This window comes from Anarhichas minor, unplaced genomic scaffold (genome assembly GCF_050575085.1).
Source record: "Anarhichas minor isolate MPS153535 unplaced genomic scaffold, ASM5057508v1 ptg000006l, whole genome shotgun sequence".
In the NCBI taxonomy this organism is placed as follows: domain Eukaryota; kingdom Metazoa; phylum Chordata; class Actinopteri; order Perciformes; family Anarhichadidae; genus Anarhichas; species Anarhichas minor.
The window spans coordinates 3,388,238-3,408,356 of NW_027466452.1; the positions used below are offsets into that span (position 1 = coordinate 3,388,238).

General features: G+C 45.6%; 1 protein-coding gene across 4 annotated transcripts in view; it reads left to right on the forward strand.

The window, feature by feature from the left end:
• The window catches only part of chd7 (chromodomain helicase DNA binding protein 7), a 70,342-nt gene extending 59,496 nt beyond the window's left edge, over nucleotides 1-10,846 (forward strand). For all 4 annotated transcript variants that reach the window (XM_076079577.1, XM_076079567.1, XM_076079596.1 and 1 more), the window contains 14 exons: nucleotides 1,771-1,900; nucleotides 2,294-2,409; nucleotides 2,528-2,942; nucleotides 3,034-3,242; nucleotides 3,381-4,385; nucleotides 4,690-4,856; nucleotides 5,057-5,311; nucleotides 5,509-5,679; nucleotides 6,097-6,330; nucleotides 6,447-6,662; nucleotides 6,827-6,967; nucleotides 7,085-7,189; nucleotides 7,320-7,491; nucleotides 7,706-10,846. In XM_076079577.1, the coding sequence (XP_075935692.1) occupies nucleotides 1,771-1,900; nucleotides 2,294-2,409; nucleotides 2,528-2,942; nucleotides 3,034-3,242; nucleotides 3,381-4,385; nucleotides 4,690-4,856; nucleotides 5,057-5,311; nucleotides 5,509-5,679; nucleotides 6,097-6,330; nucleotides 6,447-6,662; nucleotides 6,827-6,967; nucleotides 7,085-7,189; nucleotides 7,320-7,491; nucleotides 7,706-8,700 (4,331 nt within the window). In that variant the 3' untranslated portion in view covers nucleotides 8,701-10,846. The remainder of the gene's footprint in view (nucleotides 1-1,770; nucleotides 1,901-2,293; nucleotides 2,410-2,527; nucleotides 2,943-3,033; nucleotides 3,243-3,380; nucleotides 4,386-4,689; nucleotides 4,857-5,056; nucleotides 5,312-5,508; nucleotides 5,680-6,096; nucleotides 6,331-6,446; nucleotides 6,663-6,826; nucleotides 6,968-7,084; nucleotides 7,190-7,319; nucleotides 7,492-7,705) is intronic.
• The last annotated feature ends 9,273 nt before the right edge of the window (nucleotides 10,847-20,119 follow it).

Consider the following 20,119-nt stretch of genomic DNA (forward strand, 5'->3'; position numbering starts at 1 on the left):
CTCTCACTCACTCACTCACTCACTCACTCACTCACTCACTCACTCACTCACTCACTCACTCACTCACTCACTCACTCACTCACTCACTCACTCACTCACTCACAGACAGACTCGCTCCGGTGGTTTCCAACACGGCAAACATCACGCGAGGAGTCACGCACACATCACGTTCAAACTGGGCGAGGGCACACATACATACACACCAATACATCCCACCCACTTCTGCTGCCACCGGTTGATTGGTGTTGCTATGGCGATAGCAGTACGCAGCTGGCAGGCTCAGTGTGCTATCGGGAGTGTGATTGATGGCTGGTTTCACCAGGAGCCCCCAGAGAGAGAGAGAGAGAGAGTGTGTGTGTATGTGTCTCTGCTTTGGCAGGTAGTTACAGGTGTGTATGTCACAGATGAGGATAATAATAATAATACCAAACTAATTTCCCTTTTCTCCGTTTACCGACATTGGATTGTAGCGTTGGTCTCCCTATGACACACCTCTAGTTGCTGACTGACTGTGACTCCCAGTGTCTGCAAGCTGTGGATGGAGACACTCATTCATATTAATTTGGCATAATTGTCATAATTTTATCATCATTGCCACCCTCTATGATTCAATTAGGACCCACACACACAGGGATACAAAAGGGCTCACTCATAGTTAATCATAATCCTCATTCACTTTGGAGGCCCTCGGGGGGCTAACACACAAAACAATGCATGTCTCACACACACACACACACAGTAAAGGGATGGCCTGTAAGGCCCCGATGATTAACGTTTGGCTGCAGGCACAGAGCTGTGTGTGCGCGTGTGTGTGACAGAGACGGTTCGGGAACAATGCGTCACATCTTCCATAATTGAAATGTGATGGAGAGAAGGAAGGAAGGAAGGAGGAATAAGTGGAAGGAGAGGCTCTGTGGCTCCTCCTCTCCTGCCACCTGTCCTCTACGCTCTCACTTCCTCCTCTCTCTCTCTCCTTTTTGTTCCCCTCATATCACCTGCTCCTCTGAATTTTCCTCGCATTCCTTCAAATGATCTCTCTCGCTCTCTCTCTCGCTCTCTCCCCCCCCTTCACTGTGTGTCTCAGTGGGATCTGCACATTCTAATATGTTCTGCTTGAATGCCCCTAACGGACAAACAGACACACAGTTTCTCACACCCACTAGCTCACTTTCATAGACGCCATGACACACACACTTCTCTCTCTCTCTCTCTCTCTCTCTCTCTCTCTCTCTCTCTCTCTCTCTAAAATTCAAATTTGCTTTATTGGCATGAAAGTTTAAAAACAGTATTGCCAAAGCATCAAAAAATTAAACATACAATTACATCAACACACAACAATATAACAATAATCTCTCTCTCTCTCTCTCTCTCTCTCTCTCTCTCTCTCTCTCTCTCTCTCTCTCTCTCTCTCTCTCTCTCTCTCTCTCTCTCTCTCTCTCTCTCTCTCTCTCTCTCTCTGAGACACAAATGAGCACCTGCAGGCTCACTTGGATAAACACACACTAGCGGGCTGTCTGTCTTGTCAGCAGCTGGCTCCTGGGGTCTGCCCTTCTGCTGCTGTTTTTGTCTACTCCTTCATTTAATATTGGATGGTGTGTGTGAAATAATGTGTTGGTCTGTGTAGCACCATGTCTGTCTAGGAGTGAGCTAGAAAGCAGAACTTTTTTCCCTCACTCTTCTTTCTAGGAGTTTTTCTCGTTACTAATTAAAGTGGACTTCATGGCCTCCAGGCTTCCGTATTCTTCATTGCTTCTTCCTCGTTCTCTTCAGGCTATGAGAAGTACAACTCGATGCGAGCTGACCCCGCCCTGTGTTTCTTGGAGAGGGTGGGCATGCCAGACGCCAAGGCCATCGCCGCTGAGCAGAGGAGCTCCGACATGATGGCAGATGGTGTCGAGGGGTAAGAGAGAGAGCTTCTCTGCTTCCCCCTCCCCCTTTTCATTCTCTACTTTCTACTCGTATATTAGCTTCAAATAGTCTGACACAATGACTCATTGATTTAAAGCATGTAGTCCAGGGTCCCCGATAGATGTGACTGGAAACGGGTGTAGGGCCACATGTCTTTGTACGTGGTGTCTTTTTTTTTTTTTGTTTAAACTGCTGCCAACTTAAATTAAGTTGTCTTTACATAAAATCCCTCGAGTTAAACTTGAAGCTTACTTTGTTCAGTGTCTTATTGTTTTGCCTTATCTCCTTCTTTTAAACATCTCCGTGTTTCTGCTTCCTCAAATATTAAAAATGATCAGTGAAATTAAAATCATGAATTCTTTGGCCCCCCCCCTAACCTCTACAGTGAGGAGGAGGATCCAGAGTACAAGCCACTGCGGATGCCTTTCAGAGACGATATGGACGACTTCACCAACTCTCCACTGGACGACAAAGACGACAACGTGGAAGGTGAAGCTGAAGGTAAACTTTGAATTCAAGCACGAGAACCTGCACAATCTCACAACCCGCTTTTAAATCCTTTCACAATAACAAAAAAACACCTGATGATGAGGTTCCTTACATCTCTCCTCTCATGTAGCCAAATCGGGTGAGAACGGTCAAGGAGTGGGCGGAGCCTCGAGCGCCAACGAGCGGCTCTACTGGCCGGCGGCCTCGGCTCTCACTGCACGGCTGCGTCGCCTCATCACGGCCTACCAGCGCTCCAACCGCAGGGAGCAGCAACGCCAGGAGGCCCTCAGCCGGCCTGACGGCCGCCGCCGGCGACGCAGGGACTTCCTGCCCGCCATCGGCATGGTTACCGACGCGGGGGTAGGAGGGGCAACTTACATCCAAGATGCAGCGGCGGTGTTCCTGACGGACGGAAGCCCGTATCTGACTAAAGGAGGTGCCTACTTTGCCAAAGGCGGTCAGTTCCTGCCGGAGGCGTCGCCGGTGATGACCACCAGCTCGCTAATGACGGACGGAGCCATGTACTACAAGGAGAGACGACAACGGTAGTTATTAGACATGACCGACTGCATTGCACCCGATGTTATTCTTTGTAGTTTAACATTTACTCACACGTTGGTTTTGTTTCTCTGTCAGATGGACTCGTCGCGAGGAGGCCGATTTCTACCGCGTGGTGTCGACCTTTGGAGTCGTCTTTGACACCCAGCGTCAGAAATTTGACTGGGCGCAGTTCAGGGCCTTCGCTCGACTGGACAAGAAAACGGACGAGAGCCTGGAGAAATACTACTACTCATTCATCGCCATGTGTAAGCGGGTCTGCAGGATGCAGGTCAAGACTGAAACAGGTAAGAGGAAATGTTACTGCGTTCTGTATTGTCACTAAAATAACTTTCAGGTCAAAGAAAGTTTATTTGGAGAAAAAAAATAGTTCAATATGAGATTTTGTTTTAATGAAGGACTGTCTCTGTCTTTTACCTCATCAGAACTCCCAGACCCGACCCTGATCATCGACCCCATCACAGAGGAGCGTGCCTCCCGCACACTGTACCGCATCGAGCTGCTCCGGCGCATCCGGGAGCAGGTCCTCCCCCACCCGCTGCTCTCGGAGCGCCTCAAGCTCTGCCAGCCCTCCCAGGACCTGCCCGAGTGGTGGGAAAGCAGCCGCCACGACCGGGACCTGCTCCTAGGGGCCTCCAAGCACGGTGTGAGCCGAACAGACTACCACATCTTTAACGACCCCGCCTTGGCCTTTTTGGACGCCCACCAGCGCTTCACCGGCCAGCGGGGGGCTCGCAGCGGTGCAACGGTCCAGGGTGAGATCACCAAAGCAGGAATGGGAGCGGCGGAGACCAACCCTGCGCCCCTCCTCACCTCCGCGGAGCTGGTGAGCGCTGCAGCGGCTGCCAAAGTTGCTGTTGCAGCCAAAGAAGAGGGCGAAGGAAAGGATGTGAAAATGGAAACTGAGCAAGGAGATGTCGACGACATCCCGTGTATCAAGACTGAAACTGTTGATGAGCAAAAGGGAAATGAGGGAGAGGTCGGAGAGGGGAAAGAGGAAAGCACTGCTTTGCCGAGGATCGAGGTGAAGAAAGAGGAAGAGGAGGAGGCCCAGCCAAAAGTAGAAAAAGAGGACCAGGAAGAGCAGAAAGAGGAGCAGAGCAGAGAAGGAGAGACAACTTCCAAGCCAGCAGACGACCAAGACAAAGACTTGACCGAAGACGAGAAGAGCTCGACTGCCGCCGACTCTCTCAGGGACCAGACGGAGACGACTACCGAGCTCTCGGAGCATCCCTCCTCTCCCAAAGATCAACCCGCCCACAAGGCTGCAGAGGAGAGGGAGAACCCAGAGTCTCCTAAATCCCCAAAGTCAGCCAACACCGAGAAAAGCCCGGAGGAAGAGGAAGAGGAGGAGGAGGAGGAGGAGGAGGAGGAAGAGGAGGAGAGGATGGATGAAGATGACAAATCAGAGAAATCCTCTCAGGCTGAAGGTAAGGGGGATGTTTATTGACATTAGCTTGGAGGAAGTCAGTCGTTGATCTCAGTGGAACTTTAGTTTACCAGAGATGATGATGTGAAGTTGTAAATGTGTTCTCGTGTATTGTTCACCAGTTTATTTTCCGTTTGTCGATCCTCATCATTGCTGACACCACACTAAGTCACAGGCTTATATCTGGTGATTTAATAAGTTCCAGAGGCGAGAGAATCAAAACCAATGTGTATTCCTTGGTAACCATTCGTGAAAAGCCTTGTTAATTAAGAGCGGCGACGTGACTCTCCCTCCCCCCCACACAGCGAGCGCTGCGTCCGAGCAGAAGAACTTTGACGAGGAGAGCATCGCGTCGCTGAGCACGTCGGCCCAAAACGAAACCAGAGACGGGTTCTGCCCCGACGACCTACCGGAGACCTCTGCGCTGCAGGCCTTACAGGACCGCGCCTACTCCTTCTCATTCTGGCCCAAGGTGAGTCTCCAATGGTTAACAATAACAGCCGGGAATGATGAGTTAGTTATTTTAGGAGAAAATGCCGAAAGTCCACGGGTTCCAAGTGGGAATATTTTTAAGTGGAATTACATTTTGCTGAGCTTTTAAGTTTCAACTGTTGTAGTGGTGCTGCAGAATAATCCATCATCCCCTCTCCCCCCCCGCCCCCCCCCCCATAGGATCGGGTGATGATCAACAGGATGGATAACATCTGCGATGCTGTCCTGAAGGGCAAGTGGCCCGTAAACAGGCGCCACATCTTCGACTTCCCCAGCAACCTGTTGCCGGGGCACGGCTCCGCCGTCGCCACTGCCGCCGTCGCCACGGTGACCGAGAGCCCGCTGCAGAGGCGGAGCCTCGCCGAGCTGACGATGGCCGGCATCCACACAGCTTACAGTGGGAGTGAGGACAAAACACTATCACCACAGGTTCATGTGAGTGCTTGTGCAGATATTTATTTCTTTTATACATTAACAAAATAAAACGATTTTAATTGAACCAGAAGTTAGATTATTATTCTATCATTATTCTAACCCTGGAATCAGCCTCAACTTACTGCTGCTGAAGTCCCAGTAACAACAATAAGACAAGCCCCTAGACAAGAGGTGTAACTGTTAACCTGACGTTGCAGGAGGACGCTCTGAGCCTGACGGCGCCTCGCCAGAGGAGGAGGAGAAGGAGGAAGATCGAGATCGAGGCAGAGAGGGCGGCCAAGAGACGCAACCTGATGGACATGGTGGCTCAGCTGAGAGAGAGCCACTCTGCCGCAGAGTCCCAGAGCCAGGCGATAGACCTCACCAAGGTGACCGCTCGAAGCTCCTCAAGGCTTTTACACATGGCGGGGGGGGTAGTCAGAACTTGACTACTATGCAGCAAAACGGTTACTTTCAGTCGGAGGTCGATTTTTCTGAGCTGTCACATCACAAATAAAAGCATCAACCAAACACATTGTGCGGATCTGGTGGAGTATATAAAACAAAGTGGCGGCTCCGTAGTGTGAACACCGCAAACTTTATTACTCCTTTCACAATAAAAGCCCTAGATGTAAATAGTATTTCACGTGTGGTTTATTCATCACGCCCCCACTGTTTAAAGGCCTTTAGTATGATTGTTAATTTAGAAACTATTGCCAAACTTGAAAAAACTAAAAGTTATAGTATTAAAAAAAATAAGAAGAAGAATTAAACCAGTTTTATGAACTAACTGTTTTGTCGTTCAGAGCATGCACCATCACCACAAGGCCTCTCCCTCATTGGCCGGCTTCCCCAATGCCCTGGTGACGAGCCCCTCCCTCAAGGCCCAGATGGAGTTGCTGCAGCAAGCCCCGCCCTCTGGACACAGAGCCAATGGTTCGCTGGAGGCCGACCTGCCCATCATGAGGAGGAGGCGGGGCCGCAGGAAAAATGTGGAAGGCCTGGAGCTGCTGTTCATGGGCAACAAGAGAGCAGGAGGGGTATGACAATATAGACTCTATAGACAACAGACGTCACCTTTGCACCAACACAACACAGTATGAGTGTCTACTTTAAATTCATCTTTCCCTTCTCCGTGTCCCTCTTGGACCTTCAGGATGACGCAGACGGGACAAAGGTCTCAGGTGCGGAGGGGGTTCAGGAGTCTGCCCGGGCCCCCAGACCCCTCACCGTCCCAGAGCAGAGCCCCAGTGCCAGGTCTCTGGCCTCCGGCAGTCTGGAGGAGGAAGAGACAGCGGTTTCCAACAAAGAGCTGGGAGAGTGGCTGAGGCAGCACCCGACCTACACCATGGACATGGCTGGATTCACACCAGTACGCCTTCCTCTTTTTATAATGTCTTTAACTCCTTTGTTAGTGTGAGCCTAAGCAGGATCAGATCTTAATGAAATTTCCCCTCCTGTTTATTCTCGCGTTAGTCTTCTCTCTAAGCCACGAGTTATTCACACCCACCTCTGTATGTTCCCTTCCTACGACAGAAGAGCGAGGATTTACTGCTGTCTCAGTTCTCCAAGCCCAAGCAGAAGCGCCACCGCTGTCGGAACCCCAACAAGATCGACATCAACACCCTGACTGGAGACGAGAGAGTGCCTGTGGTCAACCGACGCAACGGACGCAAGGTAAGCCCATCAGGATTCTCCACAGTATATCCACTACAGTGCAGTAGTGGATATGTCTCTTTTTTACTGGTACTGATTTTATCAAGACAAACTCATTTTCATCTTCTTGCTCCTCAGATGGGCGGGGCCATGGCTCCACCAATGAAGGAGCTTCCCAGATGGTTGCTGGAGAACCCTGAGTATTCTATTGCCCCTGATTGGACAGACATCGTCAAACAGTCGGTTAGTAGCAAAGAGAACACCTGTGGTCCGTTCCATTCATTGTAAGGATGTCACCGTGTGCTAGCTTGTGTACTGATGCAGCTTGTGGCACCATTGTTTCCTTTCTACTTCCTACTCCTCCACCACACAGGGTTTCCTCCCGGAGGCCATGTTTGACCGTCTATTGACCGGCCCTGTCGTCAGGGAGGAGGGCGTCCGTCGCCGGGGGCGACGACCGAAATCTGAGATCGCCAAGGCAACCGCCGCCGCCCAGGCCGCAGCTGCAGCCCAGGCATCACTGGCCTCTGTTGCTTCATCTGCAGGTACAAACTACTGCTAAAGCAACTTTGTTCATCTCACTCACACACACACACACACGTATGTTGAGGAAAGATAATCACCTTCTGACATTGTGTACCATTATTTTTTTAAGCCCTCCACTGTCAAATCAAGTCTACGTCAGAGAATTTAACCTCATAGCCGATATTGTTTGACCTGAAAGATGGAGCTTAATTTTGTGCGTGTGTGTGTGCCCAGGCGGAATCAACCCTCTGCTGTTGAACAGTCTGTTTGGAGGGATGGACCTGTCGTCCCTGCAGAGCCTCCAGTCTCTCCAGTTGGCCGCTGGTCTGATGGCGTTTCCTCACCCCTCCGACCCCAAGCAGGCCGCAGCCGTCTCCATGCTGCCACTCATGCTGCCCGGTATGGGAGGCCTGCCCAACATGGCCGCTGCCCTCCCCAACATGTTCAGCCTAGGCGGTCTGTTCGGCGGCAACCTGGCGGCAGCCGCCGCCGCGTCGCACTCCATCGCCGCCACATCACGGAACACCAACGGAACAACGGAGGGCGAAGGAGCAGATAGCGACGAGACGGTGACGTCGAAGAGGAAGAGGGATGGAGAAGGAGAAGACTTTGAAGAAGGGGCAGAGGAGGAGGAGGAGGCTGAGGGTAATGAAGAAGGAGTGAAGAAGGCGAGGAAGAAGGAGAAAAGAAGGGCAGAGAAATCGGTCAGTGCAGCCACCGGAGCTCCTCGGATCCCAGCCGCCGATTCGTCGGCCGAGGCGTGCATCAACGGCGATGCCGCGGCGCTGCTGGCCGCAGCCGGCATGTCGGCCAGCTCCCTGGCGTTCAACCCCTTCCTCCTCTCCACCATGGCCCCCGGCCTCCTCTACCCCTCCATGTTCCTACCTCCGGGCCTCGGGGGGCTCAGCCTGCCCGGCTTCCCCACCGCCTCCACCCTGGCCGAGCTGCAGAGCGCCATGGCCGGAATGCTGGGGGGCAACGCCGTGACCACGAACCCCATGAGAGACGAGGAGGAAGAGGAGAAGGCGGGGCTGAAAGCTTCGGGAGAGGAGGAGGAGGAGGAGGAGGAGGAGGAGGTGGTGGTGGAGGGAGGAGGTAAGAGTGACTTGGCTGAGGAGGAGGATGGAGCGGAGGAGGAGACGAGAGGAGACGATTCAGCCCTGGAGGACGGAGGGCTGGAGGAGGAGGAGGAGGAGGAGGCGTCGCCACAGAAGGACAAGAGTGACTGAAATAAAAACACAAAACTGACTGGCCTTTACATTTCCTCTCCTCCCCCTCGCCACGTTTACACGCCTCCACCAGAAATACCCAAACTATTACCAATCCTGTTTTTTTTGTTTTTTCCTCCTTTTACATTGTCGTTGATTTCTCACTATTTGTTGTTACTTTTTTCCCAGCAGGTATATTTACTACGCGTCAGAGAGAACGAGGTGTGTGTGTGTGTTAACTTAAATCTCTCTGATTGATAGTGTAGTCAGGGAAAAGTCCTCTGAGCTCCTCCTGTGTGCACTGTGAACGGTGCAACCCCGCCCTCCTCTCCCACGATCCTTCAGATAGGACTCCACAAAGTTCCAGTAGTGCATTTATTATTATTATTATTATTGCTGCTTTCAGCTCTCAAATCTTTATTTTTGCTTCCCTCGTCTGGACTGTTTTGTTGTTGGCAGCATTCTTTCTAACATCAGTTCTCAAAACAGCCCCGGCTGTCTGTCTGACAAAGCTGCTGCAAAAGGAATTATGGGTAATGGAGTTGAGTTGAGCTGTTGTTTCAGAGCAGACTGTTTTTTTCATATTTTTTTTTCTAGTTCTCACATATCAGACCAGGTAGACTCTGAGGAGGAGAAGCGGACTGGACTAGAACTCAGTGTCACGCACACACACACACACACACTGACGACCACAGCATACTTGATCATTAGCTGCACACACTCGCACATTCAAATGTCCATCACTACACACACACACACGCGCACACACACACACACACACACTAACCCCCGAAAGCCCTCTGTCATGTGACTGTTTAGTGGGATGACTGGTCCCCCACAGCTGTTTTCCTTTGAGCGTGTGGATGCACACTGAACCAATACTGTTAAACCAGTCCCACACTGTTTGAATGCCAGTCTTTGAGTCTTTCCACTGCCACGTCTGAATCCTGTGTCTCTCTCTTCGAGGCGGCTGGTTTTGTGCTCAGGAGGGGGCAGGCGGGCTGGGTCTGCCCCCGATTGGGCCTTTCCATCGGTCCCCGTTTGGAGTTTTTTTTTTTTCTGTGAATGGATTTGTAGCGGTGATCCACACAGGGATGTGATGTTTCAGGTTTATTCTTTAAAGGGGGTGAGGGGGGGTACATGCAATGTTTGTTTTTTGTTTGAAGGTTTTTTCCCGGTCGCTGCCGCATTAAGAATCCTTTGTTTTTATTATCTTTTTCTTTTTCTTCATGTCCCGGTAGTTTCAGACCAAGTGCTGCTCCCTAGTGACCTTCTCTTAAGACTGTTTCTCTAGTCACACACACTGACACCAGGCCTGGCCAGAACACCACTGAGACACACTTTTCACCCGAGTTGGAAATTCACAAAGTTTCCACATGAAGACCAACTCAAGTTTTAAACGCTTGAGAAGCACAGGCGGCGCCCCATTCGTTTCTGCTTTTTTCCCCCGAGGCCAGTTCAAGTGTCCGAGGCGAATCGAGCGCCGCGAGTGGTTCAAATATTATAAAGTCCATTCAAATACACACACACTGTGGCCAGGTCATGTTAACATTTGCTATCACAGCCAGCCCAGCAGATGCAGAGAGAGGGAGAGAGAAAAAAGAGGGACGGAGGGGGAGAGATGAGTTTTTTTGCTGTCTGGAAGACTCCTTCCCCTTCAAGTTCCTCGTTCTCCCGTCTAATGCTGAGACAGCAATAACCAAGGCAGCTTTTGAATGTTCCAACATCACTCTCCCAACACACACACACACACACACACACACACACACTATATGAATAACCACAAGTGTCGTATGAATAGAAAAAAACTAAACAAAAAAACTGTAAATGAAGACAAATAAGTACTGCAATCAATTTTGTCTCACTCTGTTCCTGTTGATGCACTGGTGTTAAAGAGTTAAAATAATCAGGTACCTTTATTACTTAGCTACTTTTTCTTGAAAAACAATGGACTTTTTGTTACTTTTAGCCAGCAAGCTGAAGAGCATTACCTCAAAATTCTTATCTAGCCTTGAAGTTTACAGACATACCATGTAAATGTTTTTTTTTCTTCTTTTTTTGATGTTTGTCTTTTTGTTTTTTGTTTTTTGGAGACATCATGTATGATGAATTGTAGCTATGATGCTTTTAATAAAAGTGAATCATGATACTCGCCTAGGAAACCAAACCTCCGCTTTGCATTTTATTTGTTTCAGCCCTCTCTACTTTGATTCCAGTTCTTGTTTCCACCATGAGGTCAGACTCAAGTGAAACCAGCTTTGGTGCTGGTCTACTGTGTACTTATGGTCCCACTGGACATGCAGGTTTGTTGGAGGAAGGTACTGAATATCAATATAAAAAAAGCCTGATTACCAGGAAAATAATCTAAATTTAAGGTCCAGTTTAAAACAACTGAATAAATGTGGCTTTTGAAGAAGCAGTTAAAGAGACAGTTCACCACTAAATCAAAAATGCACACAAACCTGTAGTGCTAATTAATAATTTAGATTATTTTAGTGTTGAAGATATCAGCCGTAGAGAAGTCTGCCTTTTCCTCTAATATATTAGGACTGGATGGTACTCGGCTTGTGGTGCTCAGAGCGCCAAAAAAAAACAATACACTTGGAAAAACTCCAGAGCAACGTCTCTTTCCAGAAATCATGACCCGGTTACTCAAAAATAATCCAGAGTTTTTTGTGAACTGTCCCTTTAAATCTCTGGAAAACGCTCGTGGATCTTGAGAGTAAGGAAGTTATGTTTACATTCAGTTTTTTACTGAAATGTGTAGTGTGTATGTATCATTCATCACACTACATTACCTGCATTTACTTCCTCAAACATTGGCTAAAACGCTTTTTGGAAGAATTTGCAACCTACATTTTACATCCACTTTGTTTTGTACTGCTCTCTCTTTCCTTTGTTGAATGTTGGAGGAACCATTGGTAGGACTGTATATCACCTCGACTCTTGTAAACTAACCGACTGGGCTTGATTCTGCCTGAGGCTGCCACACACTGCCAAACTTCTACACTTATCTATCATATATGACAGAAAATTTGCAAATCCTCATATTGTAGGAGCTGAAATCAGAAAGTGTTTGGCATTTTTTTGGAAGGATATGTTGTATGTATCCGTTTCCACACATACAAACGCATAAATAACAGGCAAAGAAAGAGCAAGTGCGAGACCGATGTTCGAGTCCCGTGCTAAACAAAACTATTTGTCAAGTGAATCGTCCGTCATTCGGTTAGTCAAGTTAATGTCAACCATGCTATTTTTCTCTAAATCTAACCAGGTGGATTTGTTGTCGCCACTTCCTGTGAAGACGGAAGTTTATTTTGAAAAGACACAATGTAACGAGGATAAACTGACTCAAAACTGTAAACCTAGAGAGTCATAGGCCAAATCCCAATGTTCCCCCTGAACCCTCAAGGACTTACTGACGTCACCTGGTAAGTGGGTGAGTGTGAGAGACTGTGAAGGCTTGAGATGGTGGAAATAGGAATGGGACAGCACTTTGCTGCAACATATCACGTTACCATGAAAACGACAAAAAATATGATGTATAATTGTGTGTATTTATTTTATACTTTGTACTCCCTGATTTGAACGTCTTCCTGGCTTCCATGTCATTTTATTGAATCTATTTACTCGTTTTTGTCAAAACAGCTTCAATGACAAAATGAAATATTTGATAAATAAATAAATATCTTATGATTTCATGTTTATTTTTTGTTCCATCTTTAACCCTTAATGTTTCTGAGTAAATGTATTATGACAGGCTGGACACACTGAGCCGTCTTTGTTTACCTTTTTTTTACGTCTCCATGCGTCCACTGGTTACTCCGTGTTTAACGTCACATTACAATGATTTGTGGGTAATTCCCTTAGGCTAAATCAGCATACCATGCTGATTTATGGAAAGGGTTCATAAAGGGCTCAAAATTTGACAGTGGGACAGCCCTAAACCCTCACGGACTTCGCGGTAGCGCGCCTCAAAGTCCGTGAGTCCGTAAGGGGGGGACATTGGAATTTGGCCATAGTTTGAACCTTGGGGCCACTGACCAACGGTTTGGTTTTGGAGTTGGGTGTGACAACGTGTTGAAGGACGTTTTATAGATGGTGTAAATACAACTTGTGCTGTATGTTACAGTGGTCTTAAGAGGCCCGTTTGCGGCCCCCAGAGGCCTCTGTGATCATTGCGTATAACAGGAGTAGCCAGAGTGAATGTCGATGTTTTGTTTATTTAACGGTATGCAATGTGTGTCGGCATTAAAGAGAAAAACAGAGGTGTGTTTGTGTGCGCGTGCGTGAGAGAGAGAGCGAGTGAAAAAGAGAGAGAGACATCTGTCAGAAATGGCCTCTCTCCCACTGGAGCTGCTGACAAAACACAAACTGACAGCCAGACCCATGTGTGTAAGGAAGACCAGCATGGACATGAGATTTGGGCTGTTCTTTTCTTGTGCCACCAGCATAAAACTAAACTGTATGTTGCATTCAAAGACACTGTATATACACATAATGTAGGATATGTTTCTATATACTTTGTAGAAGCTCACAAGCAATCGTCAGACTATATGTAAAGCTCTACTCCAAAAAATGTATATGTACAGTAACGTCTGTTGAACAGTGCTTTTAGACTGCAACAAAATCTATCCTGATATTGTGGAAAAATAAGTCGCAGATTCACGACATAAAGATTGATGCACTTACTACTCTTCTCACACCAACGATCCAAAAATAGAAGCTCTAAGTCAACATCGACTCCATCTTGGTGTTTGACAAGAGAAACACTTCATGCTTTGGTGCTGGAACCACAGTTTTGTCATTGGTCGGTTCAGGTCATGTGGTCCCCCCTCTCACTTTGCTCCCACCTGGTGCATTGAGCTACATTCTCAATGTCAGCATGCTAACATGCTCACAATGTCAATGCTAACATGCTGAGGTGAAACAGGTGTAGTGTTTACCGTGTTCACATCTTAGGTTAGCATGTTAGCATATTAGTTTAGCATGCGTACATTTGCTTATCAGCATAAAACACAAAGTATAGTTGAGGTGAATGTTTAGTTTGGAAGTTGAATTTGGTCAAAAACAAAGTATCCAGTTGGACAAATGAACAGCTCCGTAACTGACAAAATGAGGATACAGGCCAATAAACTGTCAGGCATCAGCAGGACGAATGGGAACACTGTGGGGTCCTGACTTTCAGTACGACTAGCGTTATGTGTGCAGCGAGCATTTTGTCCAAATGTCAGTTTTAGTCTATATTTCCGTAAACTAAGCTAATACATTTTGACAATATGATACTTGTGTTATAGCAGAATATGGATAAATCAGAAAGCTATTTAGTATGATGTTTAATAATATATATTAGCTAGCTAACAGCTTACTTGTCCCATCATCATTTTAGTTATCGACTGCACCCCTGGTAGACATAGGGTGCTAAAATGATCCTTTGACGAGCTGAAATCTGATGTTTTTAGCTAGCTAGAGGCCTTTCGTTAGCGTTTCAGCCCTTCACGGCACCATAAGAGCGATAACATAATTTTTAATGAGTAGCTCAGTGGTATTCAATGTAAACTACAGTGAAGAGGCTGCCAATCTCCTCAGTGGTGGTATGCTCTGTTTGCAGGCATCATATGTCTCAGTATTACATTATTGTGGGTGATGCTACCATAGACTGTAGCCTATATAAGAAGTGGACACAGTCGTCGTGATGTCACCAATTGGTTTGTTGACTGCAGTTCTGAAGCATCATGTTTGGCATTTTGGCCATCGCCATCTTGGATTTTTTATAACCAGTGAACAAAAGTGACCATATTTGGACTGGGGAAGTGTGACGCTATATACGCTAGACACCTGTCCATCACAAGATAGCCCCGCCCTAAAGCATGCCCTGCTTCATGGTCTATTTGACTCTAAATGGACCATCATTTACTAAATGAACATCATGCTGTATTGAAGAAGACTTGAAACTAGAGATTGAGACCATAAACTCATGTTTACAATGTTTACTGAGGTAATAAATCAAGAGAGAAGTAGAGTCATTTTCTCATAGACTTCTATACAACCAGAGGAGTCGCCCCCTGATGGTCAGTAGAGAGAATGCAGCTTTAAGACATGAAGCATTGGCTTCACTTTTCAGAACCGGAGGTTGCTGCCTGGATGACACTTAAACTACTGCACCTTTAAAAGACAGACCGGCAGCTTAAACTGAATGGAGGTCCATAGAATGTCCTCACATGAATGGTAATACCAATATGTGTGTGAGTGAGGGTGTGTTTACTCTAGCAGACAGTAGAGAGAGGTGGAGTGTGTGTGTGTGTGTGTGTGTGTGTGTGTGTGTGTGTGTGTGTGTGTGTGTGTGTGTGTGTGTGTGTGTGTGTGTGTGTGTGTGTGTGTGTGTGTGTGTGTGTGAGTGACAGACGTCTGGCCTAATCGCGTTGCTGGAGGAAGTGGGACGTGAAATCCACCAGCCGCCCCATTCCACACACACACAAACACTGAACCACGAACCCAGCAGGCAGTCTTGTCTTCTATCCTCATTTCTCCTTCCAGTAATTTAGAAAAACAAAATTCTGATTACCAGACTTCTGGCGGTGTTTTGAAGGTCCTTGTAAAAAATACAAGATCAGATATTCAATAGAAATATAAGTCCAGTGAAATACATTATATACAGTATATACACTATAAATACAGTATATACCCTAAATGCCATTTAATATAACAGATTGAAATCAATACAATTATTTCACAAACAGTGATACAGTTGTTTTCACTGTTTTTACTAAAAACACTCTGAAGAGTTGCTAATATGTTTTAATCAGTTATCTTCATATGCAGCAGAGCTCTGAACAGTGATATATTGGGACAAAGCCTGCCTTTGTTTCTGAAGGCTCTTCAGTCACAAGCGGCTCCGCTGGCATCGTGTCTGCATCTATATCACTGCTCACTGCCAGGCTGCACTCTGCCAGCTAACTTGTAATGAATTTGCCCAGATTAGTGAATATCCAGCCTTATTGTCCCACATATTGTACATCTTGTTGATGATAATCCAGATCTTCAAATCTGGAACCCAAATCAGAAGAAATCCACAGTAAAGGGCACTCCATCAGTTTCACTCTGAAGTCCTCATGACTAGTAAGCTTGTCCAGCTAGCGGACGTTGTGCAGCTTGATAGCATAATCATCGGAGCCAATGTTCTGGACCTTCATCATAGGGACTCTCTGTTTAACAGTTGTGTGTGTCTTGTGAGTCCCCAAACTTTTTGGAAATGCAATTCTAAATTGCCGGAGTGACACTTTTACTTTTACAACATTCTTTAAAGATGTAGTTTTGTCTGTGTATCCAAAGCATGTTTAAAAAAAGTGAGTCACACCGGTACACTGATGGGTGACATGTTCTTTAATTACTGTGAACTTACACTGTAGTTTATTTTGACTAAATCCCACAAACAGCCTGCTGCTGCCCCAAATGTGGATTAATCTGCCGCTGAAAATAGTCCCCAACAAATGCACTATTTCCTACTGTTTGAGTTACGTTTGATAAAAACTATGGTGACCAGCTATTTAAGGAAATTACTAAGCTTTTATAAAGAATAAAACGAAATGTTAGTGAGCAATTGATTTAAGTCTTAAGTAGGAACCATTGTTCTTAGTGCCACATACTGATAGAAGAGTTGTTACATACTGAGAAAATATAGAGTATTGCCAGCCTTATCCATTAAAGCTGCACTAATCTATATTTTTGTGTGAACAATGCTTCATTGGACACATACTGCTGCAGATGACTGTGTATGGATCTACATCCCGATATTAGTAGTGAGGTTCGATTGCAGAAGAGTTTCTCTCTAAAGTTGTCTTTTCCCGCCATTATAGTCGTAAATATATGGAAGACATTTTTATAACAACCCGAAATATAATGAAAACGGATTCAAACTGTCAAAGACCATTTCCAGCCTAACAAAGACAAACAACTGTGTAAACCCTGACTCTCTCTCCTGGTCCGATCTGAAAGTGGGCTATGATCACACAGTGAAAAATAATCTGCATTTGATGCTTTGTAAGGCCTTTCATTTACATTAATCTATTTCTGTGGATGCTCTGCTGTCTTCTTCTGTCCGCTGTTTTTTTTCATTCCTTCATTGTACAATAAGAAGATCTAATAGCGTATACAGTGTTTATGTTGAGGGTCAGAAGGCCCAGATGCTCTATCTGTTCAGCACCAACCAGCAGACAGACAGTTACATAGCTGGTGAACACAGGGGAGCATTTAGCAGCTAAAGAGACAGATAAAACTGAAATTCACAAGGTGGACACAAACACAACTCTGCTGCTGCTAATATGTCAGGGTTGTGTTTGCAGCTTTGTTAATGGTTTAACTCAACCGTTTGATTGTATAGACAAAAAGGAAATGCAAAAAATAGTAACTGTGTTGAAGTTGTGGCTCTTATAGTATGACAGTTAATTAATCAGAACACAGAGAACACATAAGAGGTGACTGAAAAATGAAAAACCATCGATGGAAACAAACTCTACAGAGTCAAAAGTAACATAAAGCAAATTAAATTCAAAATATGATGAATTAAATAAGCCTCAACAGCCATTGAAGCTGTGTCGGTCTCCGCTTTTCTCCTCACCCTTTCATATCTGTTACTCTTCCATGTGTGTGTTTGTGTGTGTGCGCACTGTCCCTACACACTCATGTCCAGATGAATCTCTCTCCACTCGGCTGGATGTGTCACTTCCTGCTCTCTGCCGTTGTCATGGAGAGTTCAGGGCTCCAGCGATAAAGAGCCATCTGCCGTCAGCATGACCACCTACAGCCCGGCGACAGTCACGGCAACCGTGATTGATAGCCCCGAGAGAAAGAGAGAGAGAGAGAGAGAGAGGAGAGGAGAGAGAGAGAGAGAGAGAGAGAGAGAGAGAGAGAGGCATGGAGGAGGAGGAGGAGGAGAAGACAGGAGGAAGTCTGAGGAGAATAAAGGAAGGAGGAGATGGAATAAAAGGAAGGAGGAGAGAGACAGACAGGTCCAGATGTCCTGTTTGCTCTGGGGTTTTAAGTCTCTCTCTGTTTCCAAGAGAGACAAATGGTAAAAACATGACATTGAGAGCCAGTGCATCAATTGCATGCACAGACACAAATGCTTGCACGCACGCACGCACACACACACACACACACACACACACACACACACACACACACACACACACACACACACACACACACACACACACACACACACACACACACACAGAACATAATGGCATTCATTGAACCTCACTTCCTCCTCCGGCTGAGGGGAGGAAGTATGTTTCTGCCATAATGAGAGTTCGGAAGGACAAATAAAGTCTTTCTTTCAGATTTTTTGCCGTTTCTGGATTGGCGGTTGCTGAAGTTCTGGTTTGATAGAATTCGGGTTGTGCTTTTTGTCAGTTACAGACATCACAGTGACAGCTGGTTGAGGAGATGTGGGAGGCTAAGACAAGGCAAGAGTTATGTTGTTGCAGTTCTGCTGCTCACCACTAGAGGTGGGTAAAAGTCATAAATGACTCGTTCAGAGGCTTCTCTTTTCTCAATTCTACCGATGACAAACTTCTTGCCAAACAGAACGTTTATTTTGGACAATCCTGAAAGACCCTAGATTATGTTAAACAAAAATGACAACATATTTCTACAACTGCCTGAACATATTTCTTTCCATTATATAAACGATACACAACTTTCTTCATCATTTGCATTTGACGTAAATTGTGTCCTACAAACAAAATGGCCAAGAGAGGAGTTAAATGAAAAAATTAGGAATGTTTTGGTTGAGTCCCTCCAGCTCTCACCAACTGTGCTTGTAACAGGAGTTATTTGATGTTTATTTTCTACGCGGTGCAAAATCATGCAGCTCTAAGATCAACTGTCTTAAAGCTGTTCGCTTCCACACAATCAATCATGTCTTAGAGCGGTCATTCTCAAAGACTGGGTCGGTTTTATTAAGCTATTCAAGATGATATAAGGTGATGTGGAAATGACAGATAAAATGGTCGGGTATGTTCTCTCTTCTCAGGATTTACAGATGAGGCCTGCTGTGAATTGGGTCCTGTGGTTTGTCTTAATTGGAGCATAACCTACTGTATTTCAAGTGAAACATCAAGCGATTAGCAGAGTAATAGGCCTATGTAGTGATGTTTGTTTTATGTCCAAAGCAAGATTATTCCAAACTACATTTCCCCCTCAAGTAGGAGTAACAAGACTACAGTAGAGTCATGCTAGCAGCTCTGTGAGGCTGTACTGAGACGTCAGCAAGCTAACATGCTCACAGCGACAATGCTAACAAGCTGGTGTTCAGCAGGTAATGCTCACCACGTTCGCTATCTTAGTTTAGCGTGTTAGCATGCTAACATTTGCTAATTAGCACAAACCACATAGTACAGCTGAGGCTGATGGGAAATAGTTTTAATTATATTACAATTCATCCTGAGGGGAACATGAACGCCTGAACCAAATTATATGTCAATCGATTAAAAAGTGGTGGACCAACCCCCAGAGTGGTGCTCCTAGCTTGGCTGTTTGTTTGCTATATGGTTCAGTACCAATTTGCATGAAATATGTAAATATGAATATGTGAATGACTGCTGAAGTTGTTCTTTTTTAGTTGTGCTAACAATGTTCAGATAAACTAAACCAGCCACTGATTTTGTCACATATATATACACATATATACACTATAACAAATGTGACTTGCATCAAGTTTATTTTCATGAAATTTCATGTAATGACTGTCAGCAAATGGCTTTGTGAAAGGGAAAATGGGTTTAATAATTTGAAATACTACCACAACAACACTGCATTAATATATTATAATAATGATATATAGTATATTCTGTATGTAATTTATAACATAGTTAAAAAAACCTTGTTCTTAATGATTTTGTATCCTCTTGATAAATTGAATTCATTGGTTGTTAAAAACACATTCAACGTAAAGAGTAGTGTGATGTTCAGAGTTTATGTTTCACGCAGCAGCCTCACTGTCCTGCTTTGTGCTTTTAATGGGATCCACTTTAGGAGTTTCCTGTGCTGATTCCCCCTGAACTGAGAAATTCCAGTAACAGACTGGTAAGATGAGCGGCCAAACCAGTCACTGAGTGCTTTCCTGGAAACATCCAGCTGCTGCAGCACTACCACAGTTCTTTACTGTGGCGACCTTCTGAGGTGACTCATGACAATTTTAGCTGCGTTATCTCATAATTCATTTCAGATTAAAGCTTCACGCTTTTGCAATGGCTCTCAGCCACAATTGAATATATATATATATATATATATATATATATATATATATATGTAACTGCCCCTATGTGTGTATCTTGAACAGATTCATTTGATTCATTTGTAATTTATTTCTGAGGCTGATTTCATCTCATCCCATTCAGTTCATCTCCTTATCTAAATCAATAGAGATATGAATCAG